Source organism: Pongo pygmaeus, chromosome 11, assembly GCF_028885625.2.
Source record: "Pongo pygmaeus isolate AG05252 chromosome 11, NHGRI_mPonPyg2-v2.0_pri, whole genome shotgun sequence".
Lineage (NCBI taxonomy): Eukaryota > Metazoa > Chordata > Mammalia > Primates > Hominidae > Pongo > Pongo pygmaeus.
The window spans coordinates 95698486-95719738 of record NC_072384.2 but is presented as its reverse complement, the minus strand read 5'-3'; the positions used below and the strand labels follow the sequence as shown (position 1 = coordinate 95719738).

The 21253-nt window shown below is 36.2% G+C and overlaps 1 protein-coding gene across 7 annotated transcripts in view; it reads right to left on the bottom strand.

Annotated features, from left to right (window-relative positions):
- SLC39A10 (solute carrier family 39 member 10) overlaps positions 1-21253 on the bottom strand; it is a 143483-nt gene that overhangs the window by 15554 nt on the left and 106676 nt on the right. For all 7 annotated transcript variants that reach the window (XM_063647761.1, XM_063647760.1, XM_063647757.1 and 4 more), the window contains 5 exons: positions 15481-15650; positions 13442-13630; positions 8624-8744; positions 5161-5529; positions 3832-3912 (listed from right to left, as the gene is read on the bottom strand). In XM_063647761.1, coding sequence (XP_063503831.1) covers positions 3832-3912; positions 5161-5529; positions 8624-8744; positions 13442-13630; positions 15481-15650 — 930 coding nt within the window. The remainder of the gene's footprint in view (positions 1-3831; positions 3913-5160; positions 5530-8623; positions 8745-13441; positions 13631-15480; positions 15651-21253) is intronic.

Here is a 21253-nt window from a genome sequence, read left to right as displayed (position 1 = left end):
ATCTCAGCCTCTGATTTGTGGGATAAAACAGGTAGACATCTGAGGTCTGAATGAACCCCTAGTGAGGGGTTCCTGGTCCAAGCAGAGTTCTCTGCTTCAATTTTTTACCAGAGCTCTGCATTGGGTATCAAGGGCTTACCTAGCTATTAATGTATGTAATGCATTTGTTCTACATGTGGTTATCAGACCTGTGTATCACTCCTTCAATGAGAAATTGCAGACAGAAAAAGGGTGGTAAGAAGGTAACCATCCTTAATCTCCAACTTGTTTTCAATTCTGTGTCTGAGTGAATCCTTCAAGGTTATGGCAATTCAATAAAACCACACTTAAACTTGAAGTAGCCTGACACTCCATTTATCGGGCAGTGGGTAGATGAACAGGAAGGAAAGTTGGAAGTTTTTCTAGTATATTATGGAGGTGTATGTGTGATTATCCAAGTCTATTACTAAAAATAGTTTTTAAGTGAAAGATTAAATATGAGACAACATGTTACTCAATAAAAACTGATAGCCTTGATTTGTGGAGTTAGGCTAACAGCAGTATGTGACAGACCAACAGCAGTATGTGGTAGACCAACAGCAGTATGTGATAGTTAGAGAAGAGTATAAGACATCGTATCTGTGCATTAAAAAACTACAGTTTAAGAAATACGGCATCTAACAAGAAAATGGGTGAAGGACCCCGAGAAAGCAAACAATAAAATTTAGAGGAAACAGTAATCCAAGGCATGAGGTAAAAGTAATAAAGTTGAAGATTCTTAACATGATAAACTAGGAATTTGGGCCAGGCATGTAGAAGAATGGTATAAACAAGGAAACAGATTCAGGCACCCACACTACACATTTGGTGAATTGCGTTTAGTTGAAATGAAGAACATATAACAGGATGTACTGCAGATAACACTAAAAAGGTAGGTAGAGAGAAGAAGTGAAGGTCATTGAAAGTGTGACTCATAGCTGGGCGTGGTGGCTCACACCTGTAATTCTAGCACTTTAGGAGGTTGAGGGAGGCGGATCACTTGAGCCCAGGAGTTCAAGACCAGCTTGGGCAACATGACAACACCTCATCTATCAAAAATACAAAAATTAGCTGGGCATGGTGGTGCATGCCTGTAGTCCCAGCTACTCAGGAGGCCGAGGTAGAAGGATCATTTGAGCCCAGGAGGTCAAGGCTGCACTGAGCCGTGATCAAACCACTGCACTCCAGCCTGGGCAACAGAGGGAGACCCTGTTACGGGGGAAAAAAAATGTGACTAATAAAATCCAGCTCTATTTCATATGTCAGGAAAGCTACTGGAAGACTTTAATTACATAAGAACATCACATTTAAGCAGATATATCTGGCAATGATATACTACAACAGAATAAAACCAGAGATATAAAGACTATGGAAACTGTCTAAGCAAAAACACCACAAAGGCAGTGATGACTTGGTCTGGATAAAGGATAATGGACATGAACAAGAGATAAGATTATGTGTCTGAAGTTGGCAAGGTAAATGAAACCATACAGAATCAAGCCCCAAGGAATTAGCACCAAGTATGCACTAATATATTTTTACTGCTTTATGTAAGAAGTTACTGATTTTTCAAGAAATTTATATGATAAGTTCTATTCAAAATGAGCAAATACTACAAATCAAGACAATTACACACAGTCAAATGACAGACATTTCACAGCCAGGTGAGTTTTCAGAAAAATTAAATTAGAAAACACATGAAGAAACCCCTTGCATATTCAAAAGGTAACATTAGTATTTTTTCTTTCAAATTAATGCCATCTCCATTTCCCTCAGATATTTTCCGTGTGAATGAGTATTTATATCTTAAGCTACTGTTTTTTAATTTATAAAAGAAGAAAACCAAAGCAGTATTGCATGTGGAGAGAAACTAAATTGGTAAACCAATAAATACCAACTAAAATAAAAAAGAAATGGTTTACATCCATTACCTTGGTAAAAAAGAAAAAGTTAAGGCCAGGTGCAGTGGCTCACACCTGTAATCTAGGCACTTTGGGAGGTCGAGGCAGGCAGATCACTTGAAGTCAGGAGTTCAAAACCAGCCTGGCCAACATGGTGAAACCCTGTCTCTACTAAAAATACAAAAATTATGGCCAGGCACAGTGGCTCATGCCTGTAATCCCAGGACTTTGGGAGGCCGAGGCAGGCAGATCACCTGAGGTCGGGAGTTCGAGACCAGCCTGACCAACATGGAGAAACCCTGTCTCTACTAAAAATACAAAATCAGCCAGGTGTGGTGGCACAAGCTTGTAATCCCAGCTACTCGGGAGGCTGAGGCAGGAGAATCACTTGAACCTGGGAGGCGGAGGTTGAGGTGAGCCGAGATCACACCATTGTACTCCATCCTGGGCAACAAGAGCAAAACTCTGTCTCAAAAAAAAAAAAAAGTAGCTGTAGTCCCAGCTACTTGGGAGGCTGAGGCATGAGAATCGCTTGAACCCAGGGGATGGGGGCTGAAGTGAGTCGAGATCATGCCACTGCACTCCAGCCTGGGCAGCAGAGGAAGACTCTGTCTCAAAGAAAAAAAAAAAAAAAGGAAAGTTAATGCCAAGTGCTGGGAGGGTTGTGGCAACAAGAACTTTCAGATATTGCTGTTTGGAAATCATACTGCTTTAGCATGCATACCCTAGACCTGTCAATTCTGTTTCTGAGTATATATCTCAGAGGAGTCGACAGGTATCAAGTCTAGAAATGTTCAATGCACTACTATCTCTGACGGGAGGAAATTAAAGGCCACGTGCTGTGTCCAATAATAGGTGCTAAATATGTAAAATGTGGTGAAAGCACATTTCTGAGTACTGGGCAGAAACAACAGATTAAATTAACTCATCGTAATCGGGGTGGAGAGTTTTAAAACATAGTAATAAGTAACATAAGGTAAGAAACATAAGGAAAGCGAATCAAAGTGAGGAGGAAGTAACCCATTTCTCTTTTAGAAAAAAAAAGTGCAGCTCATTTCTAGCGCTCATTTCTAAGGGCAAATGGGAAATGCATTCGGAAAAAAAAAGAATGAAGTCTAACATAATATATATGATTACTATAGTTGAAAGTGTATCAATAAACAAGAAAACATTTTTTTAAGTGAAAAAAGAAAAATATAGATTTTTAAAGATTATTTTTTGAGTATTCAGCTCCATTCGACCAAAATCACAGAAGAAACACATACTAGATTTTTGGGTATTAAGATTATAATATTAAAATATATAAAATGAAAACAGAAATCATCCAACCTTCTTACTTCATAGATAATATAAGAGCTTTGGAAATAAATGATTACTCTAAAACCTCAGTGCTGGTTAGTAACTGAGTTAAGAACGCAACCCTATCTTTAATAACCATCCAGGTAACATTTTTGAACATCAATATTAACTTTCTATTATTTATGAAGAAAGACTGCCTCAGGTACATCTAGGACAACTTTCAATTATGTAATTGCAAACTTTACCCTGATTCGTTTAAAAATATAGTTTATATGGTATATGAAATAAAAGTAGATTAACAGCAAAATGTGGCATTTAAGAAATATTTTTCAAAAGTTATACTTAGTGAACCAGTCATAATCTATAATCTTCATTATAACAGCATAACTATGTTATTGAATGCAAAGGAATCCACACAGAAATGAACATTTCATCAATCTTAAGGAGCATTTTTTTTTCATATTTTAACATCATGAAATATCTTACAATTAGTGACGCTATAGTTGCCATCAGCCACTTTTTATGTTTGAACATCTCTGAAATTTGAATGCAATTACAATTAAGGAAGTCTTAGATTTGATGAAATCTGGTAAAATTTTTAAGGTTATATTACCTAATTCATGTGGCAGTTCATGACAGAAGACGGCTATAGAAGTACTGATTCCTCCTGTCAATCCAGCACTGAAAGCTGCACCTGAGGAAGATAAGAAAAAAAACAAGTGAGGTTTGCTGATCTTAACTCTTCACATTTTCATTAATGACAGATGCAGTTTCTTTTGCCTATCTAAATTAATTTCTTAACATATGAGTGACTCACTTATCTTACACACTATAGTTTTTGAACATATAGTGGGGTATAATAGGTATGTGACAACTAGAGAAATAGCTATTCAATAAAAGCAATATTCCATATTGAATTTAATTCTCTATTTTTGTAGCCTTCCAACTCACCAATATCTTGGGAATAGTAACAATTTTCAGAACTTCAAAATAGTGGTTTGATGGTCATCTTTAAGTCTTATAAGTCTAAGATTGTACTTTCTCTCTCACATTGATCTTTATAGGGATTTAAATGGCTAACATCCTTATCAAAACTTTCCTAGACCTAGAAAATAAATGGCACAAAGTATTACTTGTCTGGTAGTGTTGAGGACTGAGGTCAGATTTATAAATGCATCTAGGTCTACTAGCAGAATTATTTATTCTTTAGTATTAACAGCTACTATAGGCTGAGCATGGTGGCTCATGCCTGTAATCCTAGCACTTTGGGAGGCTGAGGCAGAAGGACTGCTTGAGGCCTGGAGTTCAAGACCAGCCTGGGAAGCATATCTAGACTGTCTCTATTTTTAAAAAAACAACAAAACAGCTATTGTAAATTCAAAAACATGGTCTCCGCTTTCTGAAAGAAACCAAAGCCTACTTCTGGGTGCTAAAAGAGTCTGGATCTCAAAGAAAATTATGTATTGATCACACTTAATGTTCTCCTTAACTGGTAATATCAGTTTATTTTAGCAAGATACTAATATATTTGAATTTAGTACAATGGATTTTCAATGTTGTAATTTTTTTTTTTTTGCCTTTTCAAAGATATGGCAAATTTATTAAATCTAAGATTGAAATTAAACTGTTCTCTTTCAGGGATATGTAAATGCATTTGAAAATATAATGTTAAGCAGTTTTTTCAATATGGTAACTGTACTTTGAGAAATCAAGTTATTAAAGAAATATACTACAGACATTTGTTTATGTGTTCAAAAAAACTCCACTAAATTATAACCTTACACCTCTAAATGTAACAACTGAACACAAAACTATAGCCTTTGGGAAAAATCAACTGACCAGAGTGATACATAACCGTATATTTGTTAAGCTCCAGCCAAATTTAATCGTACACATTATAGTCCATAAGATTAGCACAGACAGTGGTTTCCAGTCCACTTACCAATTGCGAGCCCATCACTGAAGTTGTGGATGCCATCCCCCATGATCACCATCCAGGCTATATTAGCTATTCCTGTTTCTTTCAGGTCGGATCCAGAATGACAGGGGCCATGGGAATGATGAGAATGCTTGTGGTGCCACTGGTGATTATGCTTCCTCAGCACAGTTTTGTTCTCGCCGTGGTGGTTATGTGCAGCAGCATGGAGATCGTGCTCATGAATGGTATGTAATCCATCACTGTGAGAATGGTCTATGATTTTCTCCTCTTCTATACAAAGGTAATTTTTAGGAGGGGATTCTTGTTGGCCTTCTAAATCTGTCAGCTCAGTTTCATTAAGTCGATCTTCAGAAACAACCGAGTCATCAGTTCCTGTATTTATAGCAAAGGATATGCTTTATCAACAATTAAATGCATGGATATTTGCTAATTTAAACCTAGACAGAATAGCAGTGCAATGAACATTTCTTAAGTGAATGTCTTTTAGAATTCTTAAATAAATATATTTCCCTAAAATTATTTAGAAGCCATTCTAATAGAAAAATGATTTCTGGAGTTCAATAAAAAAATAAGCAAAACAAAACAAACATATACACACAAAGAAGAAATTGCGTTTGGGGGTAGATTCAAAAGATGCTCTGGATGAGGTCAATGGGAGGGAACTGAAATCAAAAGCAGGCAAAGTAAGGAGAAAAACTGGAAAGCATGAAGATAAAAGTTCAGTAAGAGTTCATCTTTGGATACAAAGCCTTTTTAAAAAAAAATTACTCCCTCTAGACCCCCTCCTCCCTTATTGCAGCAGCCTACTGAGAACTTCATTAACTGTAGCTGGTAAATTAGAAGCTACAATAATGATAAAGAGCAGAATTGTACTTAAAGTGCAGATTCTTGTTCTCTGACGATTTGTGATGTCTGAAAAGCCAGAACCCAAAAAGCTATGCTGATATGTACAGGCATTATTTCAGACAGTAAATGGCTGGTGATACTATGACACTTGTTTTCAAATGTATTTACTAACTATAGTGTTGACTGCCTGACCAAATTCCAGTGAAACTTAATACACCAAAATATTCCTTCTCAGTCCTACTTACTAGTAACATGCACACTGTGACTGGCTGGTATAACCACCCCAGTTAAACTGTTTCCATAATTAGTACTGCCAGCAATAGTGGCAAACACTGCAACTTTTCTGCATAAAAAGCATTTATTGCATGCCTACCAGCCACACAAATACATAAGTTTTTCTGACTTCACGTTTATTAGTGAAATGTATTTCCCTTGCTGTGGAAAGTTTATTGAGAACTTGTATTTCATAAATAGATATCCCTCCTATGACTATGAAAACATGTCAAGTGTCACATTAGTGTCACAGAAAGCACACATCTACACAATATTGCTTATTTATACTTATTTGTAAAAATTCAAGCCTAGTTTAAAAGATGATGTCAATATTACTAGTCTTGAATTTCTTTTTTTTTTTTTTTTTTTTTTTTTTGAGATGGAGTCTCACTCTGTCACCCGGGCTGGAGTGCAATGGCGCGATCTTGGCTCACTGCAACCTCCACCTCCCAGGTTCAAGCGATTCTCTTGCCTCAGCCATCTGAGTAACTGGGACTACAGGTGCGTGCCACCACACCTGGCTAATTTTTGTATTTTTAGTAGAGACGGGGTTTCACCATATTGGTCGGGCTGGTCTTGAACTCCTGACCTCTTGATCCACCCACCTTGGCCTCCCAAAGTGCTGGGATGACAGGCGTGAGCCACCGCACCCAGCCACTAGTCTTGAGTTTCTAAGAGATTTATGATTATACCAGGTAAGTATACAAAAGAGATTAAGTGCTTTTTTCATCACTTATTTTCTTTAAAATCAGCTATTATAGGAAACATTTTTATTTTATACATGCTGTTTTTTAATTAAAATATAATCACTTAAGCTTACTAATTTGATTATAAGGTTTGTAGCATTGCCGGGCGCAGTGCCTGTAATCCCAGCACTTGGGAGGCCGAGGCAGGCGAATCACGAGGTCAGGAGGTTGAGACCATCCTGGCTAACACGGTGAAACCCCGTATCTACTAAAAACACAAAAAATTAGCCAGGCATGGTGGCGGGCGCCTGTAGTCCCAGCTACTCGGGAGGCTAAGGCAGGAGAATGGCATGAACCCAAGAGGTAGAGCTTACAGTGAGCCAAGATCTCGCCACTGCGCTCCAGCCTGGGTGACAAAGCGAAACTCCGTCTCAAAAAAAAAAGGTTTGTAGCATTACAGAATAAATTTGGATTTATAAACCAGCAGTGATTAATAATGTAAAGTATTAAATACTGAACTTGAACCAGATTTTTAGGAAAATTATGTTGTTTTTTCCCTCTTTATGGTTTTAACTAATTTGAATCCTTCAAGAGAGATTTTTCCATACTATTTCTTGAGACAGAAGATAATCTGAGGGGGAGGGGTGGAGAATGCATCTATGATACTCTATAAATTCAACATTCTTTACCACAGGTAATAAATGATTATAAACAAGATGCATCTTATATAGTATTAATATTCTGAGCCTTGGATCATATATTTAATATAGGACCTATTTTGAATATTTAATCATATGGCTCCTAGCTTACAAGGGCTAGATCTAAGATTATTCCCATGAGAAATGCTGAATTTATGAAGAATAGATTTTGAAAATGGTTAATTTATCAAAAACATCAATGTCCAAACATCTACCTTTTTTCATAGGAGGAGACACTAGCAAGCTAGACAAACTATCATAAAAGTATTTGTCGGCCGGGCGTGGTGGCTCACTCCTGTAATCCCAGCACTTGGGAGGCCGAGGTGGGCGGATCACGAGGTCAGGAGATGGAGACCATCCTGGCTAACACGGTGAAACCCCGTCTCTACTAAAAATACAAAGAAAAAAATTAGCCAGGCGTGGTGGTGGGCGCCTGTAGTCCCAGCTACTGGGGAGGCTGAAGCAGGAGAATGGCGTGAACCCGGGAGGTGGAGCTTGCAGTAAGCCAAGATGGCGCTACTGCACTCCAGCCTGGGCAAAAGAGCGAGACTCTGTCTCCAAAAAAAAAAAAAAAAAAAAAAAAAGTCTTTGTCACACATAACCTGTGGTCTGTTGCTGATTAATACAGTACTTTTTCTTGTGTAATTCTTATCATTATAGCACAGGTATTATCTCAGTGGATTATCTAGAATAACAACTGAAAGACAGGTTCATCTACGTGTTTGCTCTTTAAACTATTGTTTGTCCTATCCCAAGTTGGCTTTGCATCTATCAGTAAATAAATTATTCAGCTGCCTTATTAGGAGTGCTATGAGGGTAACACCTTTTCTGCTTTTCATCTTGTATTTAGTTTACTGTATTATTTAATTTCAGATTGAATGAATGTAAACAGAAATTAAATGTAAATTTGAATGGAAAAAAAAAAAAGAAAAAAGTTTGTCTTGAGTCAGAATTGCTGTCTACCGGCAAGAGGCTTGAGTTGAAGCCAGTCAGAATCTGGTGTATTGTTTAACTTGTGATCTGAAAGCTTTCTTCCAATAGTTGATTCTTCTGTGTTCTGTTTCATAAACCATTTCTGTTTTCCCTAAAAAAAGAAAAAAAAAAGTATCTGATATTAGTATAAAATGTGAGGACACAATTAGCAACAATATTGATTCATTAACACCTACAGGTAAAAATGGTGTTAACTTTATATATAAATTATTTTAAAGGGGTGTGAAAAAAATTTTTTGGGAGTAAAGCAATCCAGAGATGAAAAATCCAACTAAATTTGTATTTTTTTAAACATTCAACTAAGAGGTTCCATTCATCTACTTTGAAGTTAAGAACAGAGCACACAGTACTGAATTATTAGATGCAACAAACGAAAAGTGTATAACATGTGTAAAATCTCTTATCCAAAAGTGTAAGGTAACAGAAAGTTCCAAAGTTCCAAAAAACTAAAGCTTATTCGTTTGAATTTCGTTCATATTTAATGCAATCTATATTTCCCTGAATGTGACATAAAGAAGAGAGTCAAATTTCAGTGAGAATCTTAAGTTTGTAGTTTCCATCTGACACTTAGGCAAGTTTGTTAAATTTATTGAATATAAGAATACTCATGGGTAAAAACAAAAATAACATTCTTATGAGGATTAAATGAGGTGATGTATGAAAGGACGTATCACAGTAAGTGACTCTTAGTAGTATAAGACATACTCTTAGTAGTATGTCTTATAGTAAAGACAACCATCCTTTCTTACCACCTTGGAATTAGATGGAGAACATAATTTAATCTGTCCTTAATTAGTTACAAATACTAATTATTGTACTTCATTGTTTAGGTTTAAATTTTTCTTATCGTATGTCTTCACAGTCTGGCTTTTACTGCTTTCTTCTTTTATCAATGTAACTACCACTAACAACTCTTCCAACTTAAATTTCTGCTTCTAATGTATGTTAATTTAAGAAAGCAAATAATTATTCTAGAACAGTGTTGAAAAATAAGTTTTCTCTGGGAGATGGTTACTGACTGGCATGACATTTTTTTGTTGTTGGTTTTGTTTACAGGCTGTTAACTATATTTCAGATGTTTAAGTCTTCTAACTGCTGCATAAGTAAGCTTGCATGGCTAGTAAAGCATAAGGTAATCTCAAAGATGGCCATTATCAATTTCCTTCCTCCCTGTATGAGCATTCTGCTCCACCCATGAGGACATGGAATCTACCCCCCTGCCCTGAAATTCTGGCTAGCCTTTTGACTTGTTTTGATCAATAGAATGCAGGAGAAGTGATGCTGTGCCACTTCCAAAACTAGCTTTATAGAGATCTGGAAGCTTTTGCTTTTGCTCAGGAAAACCAGCCACTATCCTATGAAGAAGACTGGTCTCTCCTAGAAAGAGAAGCCATGTGGAGAAGCACTAAGATGCAGACAGTGAGTGAAGTATTCTTGGACTTTCCAGCCCTACACATCCTAATCCAGTGGCCTGCTGAATTTTAATGTAATAGTGTTAATGACTCTAGCAAATGGCAAGTAGAGCGGAACTCCCCATTTGAATCTTACCACAGAGAATAAGACAAGTAATGGTTAATATAAGCCACTAAACCAACAGAAACTGGGAAAAGTTAAGACATTCACAGGAAAATAATGATATGGACAAGTCCTAAAGAGAAGAAAAAAAACAGCAACCATGAGTTAAGGGGAAAAAAAGGAAGAAGGAGCCAACAATAGTACAAAAGTCAATGAGAAGGATATAGAAATTAAAGAAAATGAAAACACCAGCTGAGATTTTGTTTAATTGCTTTGGTTCTGATTGTCCACTTTCTTAGAAGCTTGCAAATCATTACCCTCAAGGTCCCCAACTTGCTGAAACAAGTCAACATCTAGTGTATTATTTAACTTGTGGTTTGAAAGCTGAAACAGTTGATTATTCTGTACAGACTGTCAAATGTCTATTCTACTCAAGTATCACTAATTCCCTTTCTTCAAAAGAACGCCATAACCTTTTCATCTTAGGTTACTTACTGTCCTATTTACCATAAAGCAGATGCCCTGACTTATCTGGCCAGATTCCCTTCTCTGATATAGTTGAGAATTCCTTACTATTTAATATTTAGAGTACACTCCCTGCATCCAAGGTGTTCTTCCAGTGTTTTACTTCCCACAATTTCAAATTTACAAAAAAGCTGTCATGGTTTGGTGAGTCCATTCTTGTATCAGTTTTCTTTGCAAAAATAAATGTATAAGCACCAGTAAGATTAGGTTCAAAATGAGATTAAAAAGATCAAATTATAAAAAACAAAAAACTTGTTTATCTGAAATCTGAAATGTTCCAAAATCTGAAACTTGAGTACTGACATGATGGTCAAAGGGAAAGCTCACTGAAGCATTTCAGATCTTAGATTGTCACATTAGAGATGCTCAATTGGCAATTCTAAAACTTCTTTACAAACTTTGCAATATCTAATTTATTGTAGTGATGAACTTTTAAATACTTATATGTCTTACATCTAATCAACTAAGAAGTCTTCTTGATTCTCCCATCTAAATAATTCCCTTAATCATCTTTTCCTCCCCTATTTCTTCTGCCATGACCTTCATTCAAGCCCCACCACCTCTTTTGAATTATTCTGCAGTAATCTACTTAGCCAACTCTTGTTTCCCTGCAGCCCCTTCTGTGTTGGCATCCCTCCCACCATATTTCATTCTCTACTTGTCCATCAGAATTAATTACTTCACCTTCCACAAGCCCCTTCAAAATCTAAATACTGTTAGCTCTCTTTTACTTTTCTCTAAGTTGAACTTTCCCAGTTCCTTTTATCATTCTTCTTTTCTAGGCTCACTATCTTAATCACCTCTCCTTTGGAGGCAAACAAATGTGATGATGTCCTGACTAAATATAACCAAAATATACAATTTGAAATAAGATATGAAAATACAGATGAGAAGTAAGATTTCTTTCTCATGATTTAGATAACTACTGGAAATCATGAGGAATGAGTCGTAGGCACACAAATAAGTTTTATGTAAACCAGAATCACTCCCATGAATCCCAGTTCAGAGATCTGTTCCAAATCATGAAAGGAATATATACAAAACACACACATATGCAAACAAAACAGAAACAAAAATAGCATAAAATTGTATCTTAAGAGTAGACTGCACATCCTTAAGATCTTGACCATCCCAAAAAAGGTATCTGGAATTAACTTAAGAGTAGACTGCACATCCTTAAGATCTTGACCATCCCAAAAAAGGTATCTGGAATTAACTAACAAAATGAATTTTCCAACTCTTTTTTTTGTGGAAAGCTTTACTTAAACAGAATATACCGAAGATAATCACTGTTAGTATCACAAACATGTTAGTGAGATGTATTCAGGATAGAGCTTTAAAAGGCAGATGTGAACTGAAGCGAATAGGGAGGAGTATAAATCATAGTGAATGGCAGCAGCCCTGAATTTACTTTCTTGGAGGGTAATTCTTCTTAGATATTTTTTGTATTCTCAAAAATGTGAGGTGAAACAGACAGCGGCATCACAATCAGAGTATTTAAGCAACAGTTCAACCAAGCGTCAAGCATCATCTCCGAAGTGGTGCATCATTCTTGAAAGGAGTCACCATTTCCATCATTTCATTTTATTTTCTTCCTACAAAGCCCCCTTAATCTGGCTTCGTACCTCCAGTAAGTAGTGTGAAAACACTTTCTTTGTGTGAAAACATTTTCATTAAAAAATACTACAATAAAAGTCACATGATTAAAAATATTACCTAAGAAGACTGATGAAACTTGCTTCTCTTTACATACTGTCACATTTTTATAATAAACTTAATTAGAAAATATATTTTGCCATCCTATTTAAGTCAATTAGGTATGATGTAACACAAACTAACTGAAACTAAGACTGCTGTATCTTGATTATAAATGCCAAAATAAATGTAGTAACAAAAATGGCAAAGATCAAAGTCATGTCAGGTGTGGTGCCTCATGCCTGTAATCCCAAGTCTTTGAGAGACTAAGGTGAGAGGATCACTTGAATCCAGGAGTTCAAGACCGGCCTGGGCAACATACTGAGAACTCTGTCTCTACAAATAATTTTTAATAGTTAGAGGGCACCAGGCATGGTGGCTCATGTCTGTAATCCCAGCACTTTGGGAGGCTAAGGCAGGTGGATCACTTGAAGCCAGGAGTTCAAGACCACCCTGGCCAACATGGCAAAACCCCGTCTCTACTAAAAATACAAAAACTAGCCAGGCATGGTGGTGCGCAGCTGTGGTCCTACCCACTCAGGAGGCCGAGGTACAAGAATTGCTTGAACCTAAGAGGTGGAGGTTGCTGTGAGTGGAGATCATGTCACCGCATTCTAGCCTGGGCAACACAGCGAGAATCTGTCTCAAAATACATACACACATACATACACACACACACATACATACATACATACATACATACATACATAAAAGTTAGCTGGGCATGGTGGCATGTGCCTATGGTCCCAGCTACTCGGGAGGCTGGAGCAAAAGGATCACCTGAGCCCGGGAGGTCAAGGTTGCAGTGAGCCATGATCACAACACTGCATTCCAGCCTAGGTTACAGAGGGAGACCCTGTCTCAAAAAAACCAAACAACAACACCCACACATTTAATTTTAAAAAATCAAAGTCAGCTCTTTAAAGATTAGCTATTACAAAACTGAGACTTAATACACACCAACATCATAATTAAGGAAAGCATATACCCAGAAAAGGATAATTTTTGTTTTGAGTTTTATGGTATAAAATGAAATAAATGAAAAATACTTACTCTTTGTTGTTTGTAGTGCTTAAACATTCTAATGCAGTGTTCAATGATAAATAGCAAGTAAATGCCTCCTAGAGCAACAAGGCCTTTCAATACAGCATCATATTCTTCCAAAAACTTGTTAGATTCATGTCCATGAGAATGTCCATGCCCATGTGCATGTTGGTGACTATGATCATGTCCACCCTGAGACTATTAATAAGAACAAATAAAACTTCTAAACAAGTAATTGAAATGCTATTTAAAATTTTGAAATTATAATCTCCTAAATGACACAGAAAAAATACCTTTCAAGTTTTAAAGTGCTCCCCTAGATATTATCTCACTTAGTCTTCCATTTAATTTGCTTTACTCAGTTGTCCAGAATAATACTACATTTTACAGTAACTCAAAGACACCAACTCAAATGCCTATAAGAATAAGATACATACTACAGTGAGAGAATCAAGCCAGAAGTAATAATAGGGAGTGATGGGTTCTTTGTAAATTGAAGTGAACATGATCTACTTACATACCAAATATTTAGTAAAAATGAAAACACACAAACTAATTCACCAGCAATCAGTTGTGATTCCCTGTAATCTAATTCTTTCTTAAACTGATTATCACATATTTTTTCTTTTAACTTTTATTGTAAGTTCAGGGGTACAAGTGCAGGTTTGTTACACAGGTCAACTTATGTCAGGGGGAGTTGTTGTTCAGATTATTTCATCAATTTCTTCTCTTATAAATTATTTCAGAGGTAATAAGGTCACTATCTCTGCATATACTGTGGAAAGTCAGCAAGAGGGTATCCTTAAATATGTAATTTTCTATATTTTAAAGCTTTAGCAATCAAATGTATGTATAGAAAAAGTTATGTTTCAACATTATGAAATGTACAAGTATCGCAATAGTAATCTTACAGAACATAAGTTAGATAACTGCACTTAAGTATCTTTCTTCGTTCTAAAATTTATTTGTATTCTTTTCCTGTTAACTAGTGGTCAACCACAGAGATATCTAAACCTCTCAAAGGATATCAGACCACTCAAAAAGGTAACAGCTAGGTTTAGTTAATTAACCCTTCTTAATACAAAAACAAGTTGAACAGCACTTAAATACTGTTCTCACTTCAATAACTCTTACTAGGCCCAGTTCTAAAGGAAACTGTTGCTATTTTTGATGGCTAGTAGAAACGGTGAAACAAAAACTTCACATTCACAGCCTTAAGATTCATTAACCTGTTTATAAAAAAAAAAAAAGCAATGCCATACATTGCTGTAGATACTAAATCTGGAATTTTCAACAAAGAGTGAAGAAGAGAGGCGATACACACAACACACAAATACAATCCTGTCTCCCAAATTCTCTAGAAGGGAAATACTCAATACTTCAATTTTATATTTGGAAAAGAAAAATCCCCATTGTTTTCATAATTTGAAGTAAAAATAGTAACAGTGAATTAAATACTCTCAGCTGGTGATAGACAGCTATCTACCTAACTATTGATAGGTTATCGAGAGCAACTTTTAAAAAGGTTGGTAAGCATGGTACTAGGAATATGGGCTTGTGATCATATAATTAGAAGTGTCCCCAAAGAGAAGAAAAGGAGCGGTATGCCAGGTGAAAAGATAAATGCCCCCACGTATAAAGAGCTAAGTGTAAAACAGCGCACTGAGTGTATCTGCCTACTCCCGCTCAAAGATGCTGATGGCATACCACCTACAGGCATGATCATTACAACATATCTTATGCATTTCTCCTAAAGGCTAACCTGATATGCTACACAGATAAAAAAGACCACTCACTGCTACTGATATTGCAAATTTTAATCCAATGAGTTTTTTTTAAAGACTATTGAAAGTAAAGTTGACCTAATCATTCACATTTAAAAAATATTGCTATTAAAACTCTGAAAATGGAGAAAAAAATACTTCATCCTATAAGCAAATAAAACAATACAAATACTAGATTACTGTGCTATAGCTTGCTAATGAAGGACGCTTTCAGCTTAAATATTTTTATTTTAAATTTTTAAAAACATTAAAAACATTTCTTACATGGGGCAGTAGATGAAGAAGGGCGTCTCCACTCATTGTTCCTACAGCTAATGCAACAAGGAATGTAAGAAGGAATTTGAAGCATCCTTGGTTAATGATAGGAACCAAGATCACGCCTAGCAAGGAAAGCAGGCTAATGACAGTGATAGAAATGATACCACAAATCCAGGCTGTAGAAAAGAAATTAAGAGTCAACATTAGTATAACAATTTAAACCAACAGACTACCAAAAAGAATAAAAATATAAGATAAATGAATCGTAGAAGGTAGACTATTTTACCCAGATTATGAAAGTTTTATGGCATTGTTTAAAAACAAAACAAAAATATGACATATAACTAACTTAAACATTTTTAAAAAGAATTAAGACACTCAGATCAAGTTATAAATAGTACCTTCAATGGCCCACGGGATTAGAACCAGTGACTTAAAATGACTGAAGGCTGTGATTCACTTAATAGCTAAACTATAAATAAAAATTTCCCGAAGTCTAAAGGCAGAGCCACAATAATAAAGCTGTTTATTTAAAGAATATAATTATAAAACTCACCTGAGAACATTAAAAAAGCCAAGTATCTATTTAATGTCTTATAATATTTGTAAATCTTTCTAATACAGAGTTTAAGAAATGTAACATAGCCCCAAATGGAAATATATTCATATGATGAGATAACAAAAAAGTCTTATTACTGGTAGCTTTATTGTTACAAAGGTTAGTTCAGTCCTATTTTTCTTGATTTTTTTTCTCCACACCTGGTTCCAAACTCCCATTCCTCCAATTTTGGTTTCTGTAACAATTTACCACTTAAAAAAAAGTCACTATATAATTTTAACTGGCTCTGAACACAAGAGAAATGTTTTCACAATATGACTTAAAGAAAAATAGGTATGGTGGGGAAGGGGAATTCTGTATACATGTCTTTATCTAGGTCATTCACAAACAGTTAAGACATCAGAAACATATGCCAGTGGTTTGGTGGCTGGACATTTTCATTACAATTTCTATTACTGGCCTAAAATGAAATAGAAATGTTATTAGTTTTTAAAATTCTGCTTATTTTAAGATCTATCTACAGAAAATCTCACTGAAGAGCAATAATTTTATAAAGATTTTAATCTAAAATACTATTTTTCAAATCAAATCTGAGGACTATAAATCTGCTGAAAGACTTTATATTAAGTCTGTGATATAATATTGAAAAAATACATCTCTTCATCAAAATAACTCAAAATTTTCAACAAGGAAAAGTAAAGATAGGGAGATGATACTAACTGTCCCACTAAAGGCTGAACTTTATCAATAAAACTGTTTTATCCAATGGGCATTGTATTCACAATATCCAGTAATGTTAACACTATAGCCAATACTCATTAGCTCAATTATCTCACTGAATTAAAACAATAGATCATCTATCACTAATAGAAGCTCTGTGGCTTCCCCTGTATCTTAAAAGATAATTACTATCACATAAATATAGGTAACCTAAGAGGCAAAATAAGATTCAAACACAACCAGTATTAGAGGGCTGAGGATCTACCCACTAGACTTGGATTCAATGGCTTCACTCCTTGCAAGGATTTTGGATTAAGGAAGGAGCAGGAACTCAATTCTTGAGGAAACAGGATCATATTTATTACAAAAATAATATATCCCGGTTAGTGGAAAGAAAGGATGAGGAGGATTGCGGCCCGGCGTGGTGGCTCACACTTGTAAACAGCACTTTGGGAGGCCAAGGCAGGAGGATAGCTTGAGTCCAGGAGTTTGAGACCAGCCTGGGCAACACAGTGAAACTCTATACGGACTAAAAATACAAAAATTAGCCAAGCGTGGTGGCACATGCCTGTAGCCCCAGCTACTTGGGAAGCTGAGGTGGAAGGATCGCTTGAGCTTGGGCAGCGGAGGTTGCAGTGAGCTGAGATTGTGCCACTGCACTCCAGCCTGGGTGACAAAGTAAGACCCTATCTCAAAACAAACAAACAAACAAACAAAAAAAAACACAGGGGTGGGGGTGGGGCAGTGATTGCTCTAACTAACTACTGTTGGGATGACAAACCACGGGGAACTGATGTCAAAAAGCTTACTCTGGAAAGAAAAAATATATGCTCAAATAAGGTTTACAGGCTAACTTAATGATGATCACCAGGCTAGTTTGTTTGTCCCCTGTTTACAGACAGGAAAAATAAAATCAGTGGAAGAACTTAATGAAATAAGTCAGAAGTAGTCATAGTTATAAATTTTAGACACGAGGTCTTAGAGCCAATAAAGTTATTGGTCAGCTAAATCAAAAATGGTTTGTCAAAACTACTGCAGCTCTCTAGATCCAATCATATTGAAGAAAAAAATAGAGATAAAAAGGACAGGGAACTTACAATAACTACATGGGACAAAGTGAGTTGGTAACAAAAGCATTAACCTGAAGATAAAGTGTATCTTACACAGTAATATATAAGTCTCCCTTTACAAATATATTTCTCCTTATTATTTTGGCAAAAATCTCATATAGAAGCAACTTTTCTAAAAGCAACAGCCTAAAAGCAACTTCAATTAAGAACTTGAAAATGTGCACTCTAAACTACTTGGAAAAGCCAGTAATTCATACTCTAAGATACTCTAGGAGAAAAAATAAAATGTATTTACTTACTAATTTACATGTGAATGGGGGACTGCCAAAACTACAGACAAGACCCCAAATACACAAGACATACCGAGTAAACACCTGATAACCCTTCATAGTTATTAGAAATTTTTATTAATCAGAATTATTTTAGCCAAGAAGGCACTAGAATTAGTCACCAAAATTACCCAGTAAAAATATTTTAATGGCTCAGGGTCCTTTGCTTATGCCTGTAATCCAAGTATTTTGGGAGGTTGAGGCAGACAGGCTGATTAAGGTCAGGAGTTTGAGACCAGCCTGGGCAACATGGCAAAACCCCATCTCTGGAAAAAATATAAAAATTAGCCGGGCATGGTGGCATGTGCCTGTAGTCCAAGCTCCTTGGGAGGCTGAGGTGAGAGGATGCCTTGAGCCTGGGAGGCTGAGATTGCAGTGAGCCAAGATCATGCCACTGCACTCCAGCCTGGGTGACAGAGTCAGATCCTGTCTCACAAAAAGAGTTCTTTTGTGGAATAGTGTTTTGATGAAAAGAAAACTTAAAATAAATCAATAAAAAGTCTCTGTATTACTTTGAACATTTTAACTCTTTAAAAATATTTTCTATTTCTTTTAGAGGAAATATGTATAGCATGCTTGCTATATAAAATATTTTAAAGACTACCTTCAAAAGATTTTTAACTGACTAAAAAAAAAGACCTAAATTCTAGGACTAAAATTGATCCTATATCTTTTGATAACTTTGTTTTTGCATATAAAACATAGAGGGCACAACTGGAAATATTATAACATAGTTAATTACTCCTTCATATATACATTACCTTGATTGACAGAGTTGAAAATTATAAAAATATTTTCAAAGATGCCAATTATTCTGCCCCTTTAAAAAGAGAATCGTTCTAAATTATTTGCTTGTGAGTAGCTACTTGAACTGGCCACACACTAGCTACTGTCATATTATACTGCTAGAAAAAACTTTAATAATCTAGCATTTCTCAAACTGAGCTCATTAGTTCTATGAGGTAGGGGGTATTTCAAAGGGGAGGGAGGAGAAATTTGATAATCAAGTAAGTTTTGGTAATGCTGAATTACACAGGTTCCTTCAGAGCCTCTAACAGTTTAATAAGCAATGTGAATCTCTGAAAGAAGAATACAATATGCAGTATTTTCCCAACTTTTCTGATCATGGAATTTATTAGTATAGGAGAGGGTCTTCAAAAAGTTCATGGAAAATGCATATTATGAAAAAAATCAATTTACTTGTGCCCTAATTGAAAAGGACTAACGATTAACAGCACAAACAATATTCAACACCACAGACATCTCAGCTGGTTGAGCTAACACAATTCTCACAGAAAAATTAAAGTTGAACAAACTTTCCACTCAACTGGTGCCAAAACTCCTGTGCCCAGATCAGCTGTAGACAAGAGAAGAACTTTCCATGGAAATTTTAAACAAGTGGGAGCAGGATCCTGAAGTATTTCTTTGAAGAATTGAAGAAGGAAATGAAACATGGCCTTAATAGTATAATTCTGTAATTAATGCCAATGAACTGTACACTTAAAAATTGTTATAAGAGGAGGATTCTGGAAAGACTGTGGAGTAGGAAGCACCAGAAATCTGTGCTCCCTAAACTGTAAATGAACTGACAAAATCTGTCTGATGTTAACTACTTTGGAACTCTGTAGTCTATTGAAGGCTTGCAACTTCTAAGGGAAAGCTTGATGGTAAAATGTGGTTAATTTTGATCAATTTCAGTTCTTAGTTTAGTGGCAGCTACCCATCTGCCATCCTTAGTCCTTTGAAAGGAAGCTGTGCCTGGTGTCCTGAATCAATCTACAGGACCCTACAATTACAGGAGCTAGAGTAGACAAAATGTATTTTGCTCCCCAAATATTGAGGATCTGTACTCTGATCACTGATTCTGATCACAGAAGTACAGGCAAAGAGACAGGTGGCCATGATGCTGTACCTCTCCTCATTTTTCCAAATCTCTCTCCTGGCTAAAGTGACTTCCAGGGGATTTAAAAGGCCAGCACCTCTTTTTCCTCCCTTCTTTTTTTCTCTTTTTTCCCTTTTGGGAGCCAGACAATAAATATTGGAAAATTCAAAAATAACTGCATACTTGGAGAAAATTAAAAAGTAATTATGCATGCCTACGGAAAGGCACAGGCTCAAAAAGGACCTGTGAAGATAGGCTAGGTGCAGTGGCTCATGCCTGTAATCCTAACACTCTGGGAGGCTGCAATGGGAAATCACCTGAGCCCAGGAGTTTGAGACCAGCCTGGGCAACATGACAAAAACCCATCTCTACTAAAAATACAAAAACTAGCTGGGCATGGTGGCACATGCCTGTAGTTCCAGCTACTCTGGAGGTTGAGGCGGGAGGATCACCTGAGCCCAGAAGGTCGAGGCTGTAGTGAGACATGATCATGCCACCGCACTCCAGCCTGGGTGACAAAGTGAGATCCTGTCTCAAAAAAACAAAAAACAAAAAAAAAAACCTGTGAAAATCTTATGTTTATACCACAGAGACAGCATAAAACAATAACCCTCCCCAACCCAAATTAATAACAAACAAACACAATTTAACAAGAAAATAGCAAACCCTGGGAAAGGGGAAGAATCTGACTTCCAGAGTTAGCATATTATTAGAATCAAATGTCCAGTTTTCAAAAAACCAGAAGGCATACAAAGAAACAAAAAAGTGAGGCACATTAAAAAAAAAAAAAAAAGAATCACAGAAACTGTCCCTGAAAAAGACCTAATGGCAGACCTACTAGACAATGACTTTAAAACAACTGTCTGAAGGATGCTAAAAAAAAAAAAAAAAGCCAAGAAGATAATGTATAAACAAAATGTATCAATAAAGGGGTAGAAAAACTAAAGATAAATCAAAAAGAAACTCTGGAACTGCAAAGTACAATAACTGAAATGAAAAATTCACTAGAGAGATTCAAAGGCAGATTTGAGCAGGCTGAAGTATCAGTGGACTTGAAAACAGGACAATGGAAATTACTGACGCTGAAGAACAGAAAGAAAAAATATTGACTAAAAATGAACAGAGCCTATGGGACCTGGAGGGTACCACCAAGCAGACCAACATCCATATACACTGTAGAAGTCAAGTAAGATGAAGGGGAGGGGTGGGGTGGAGGGGG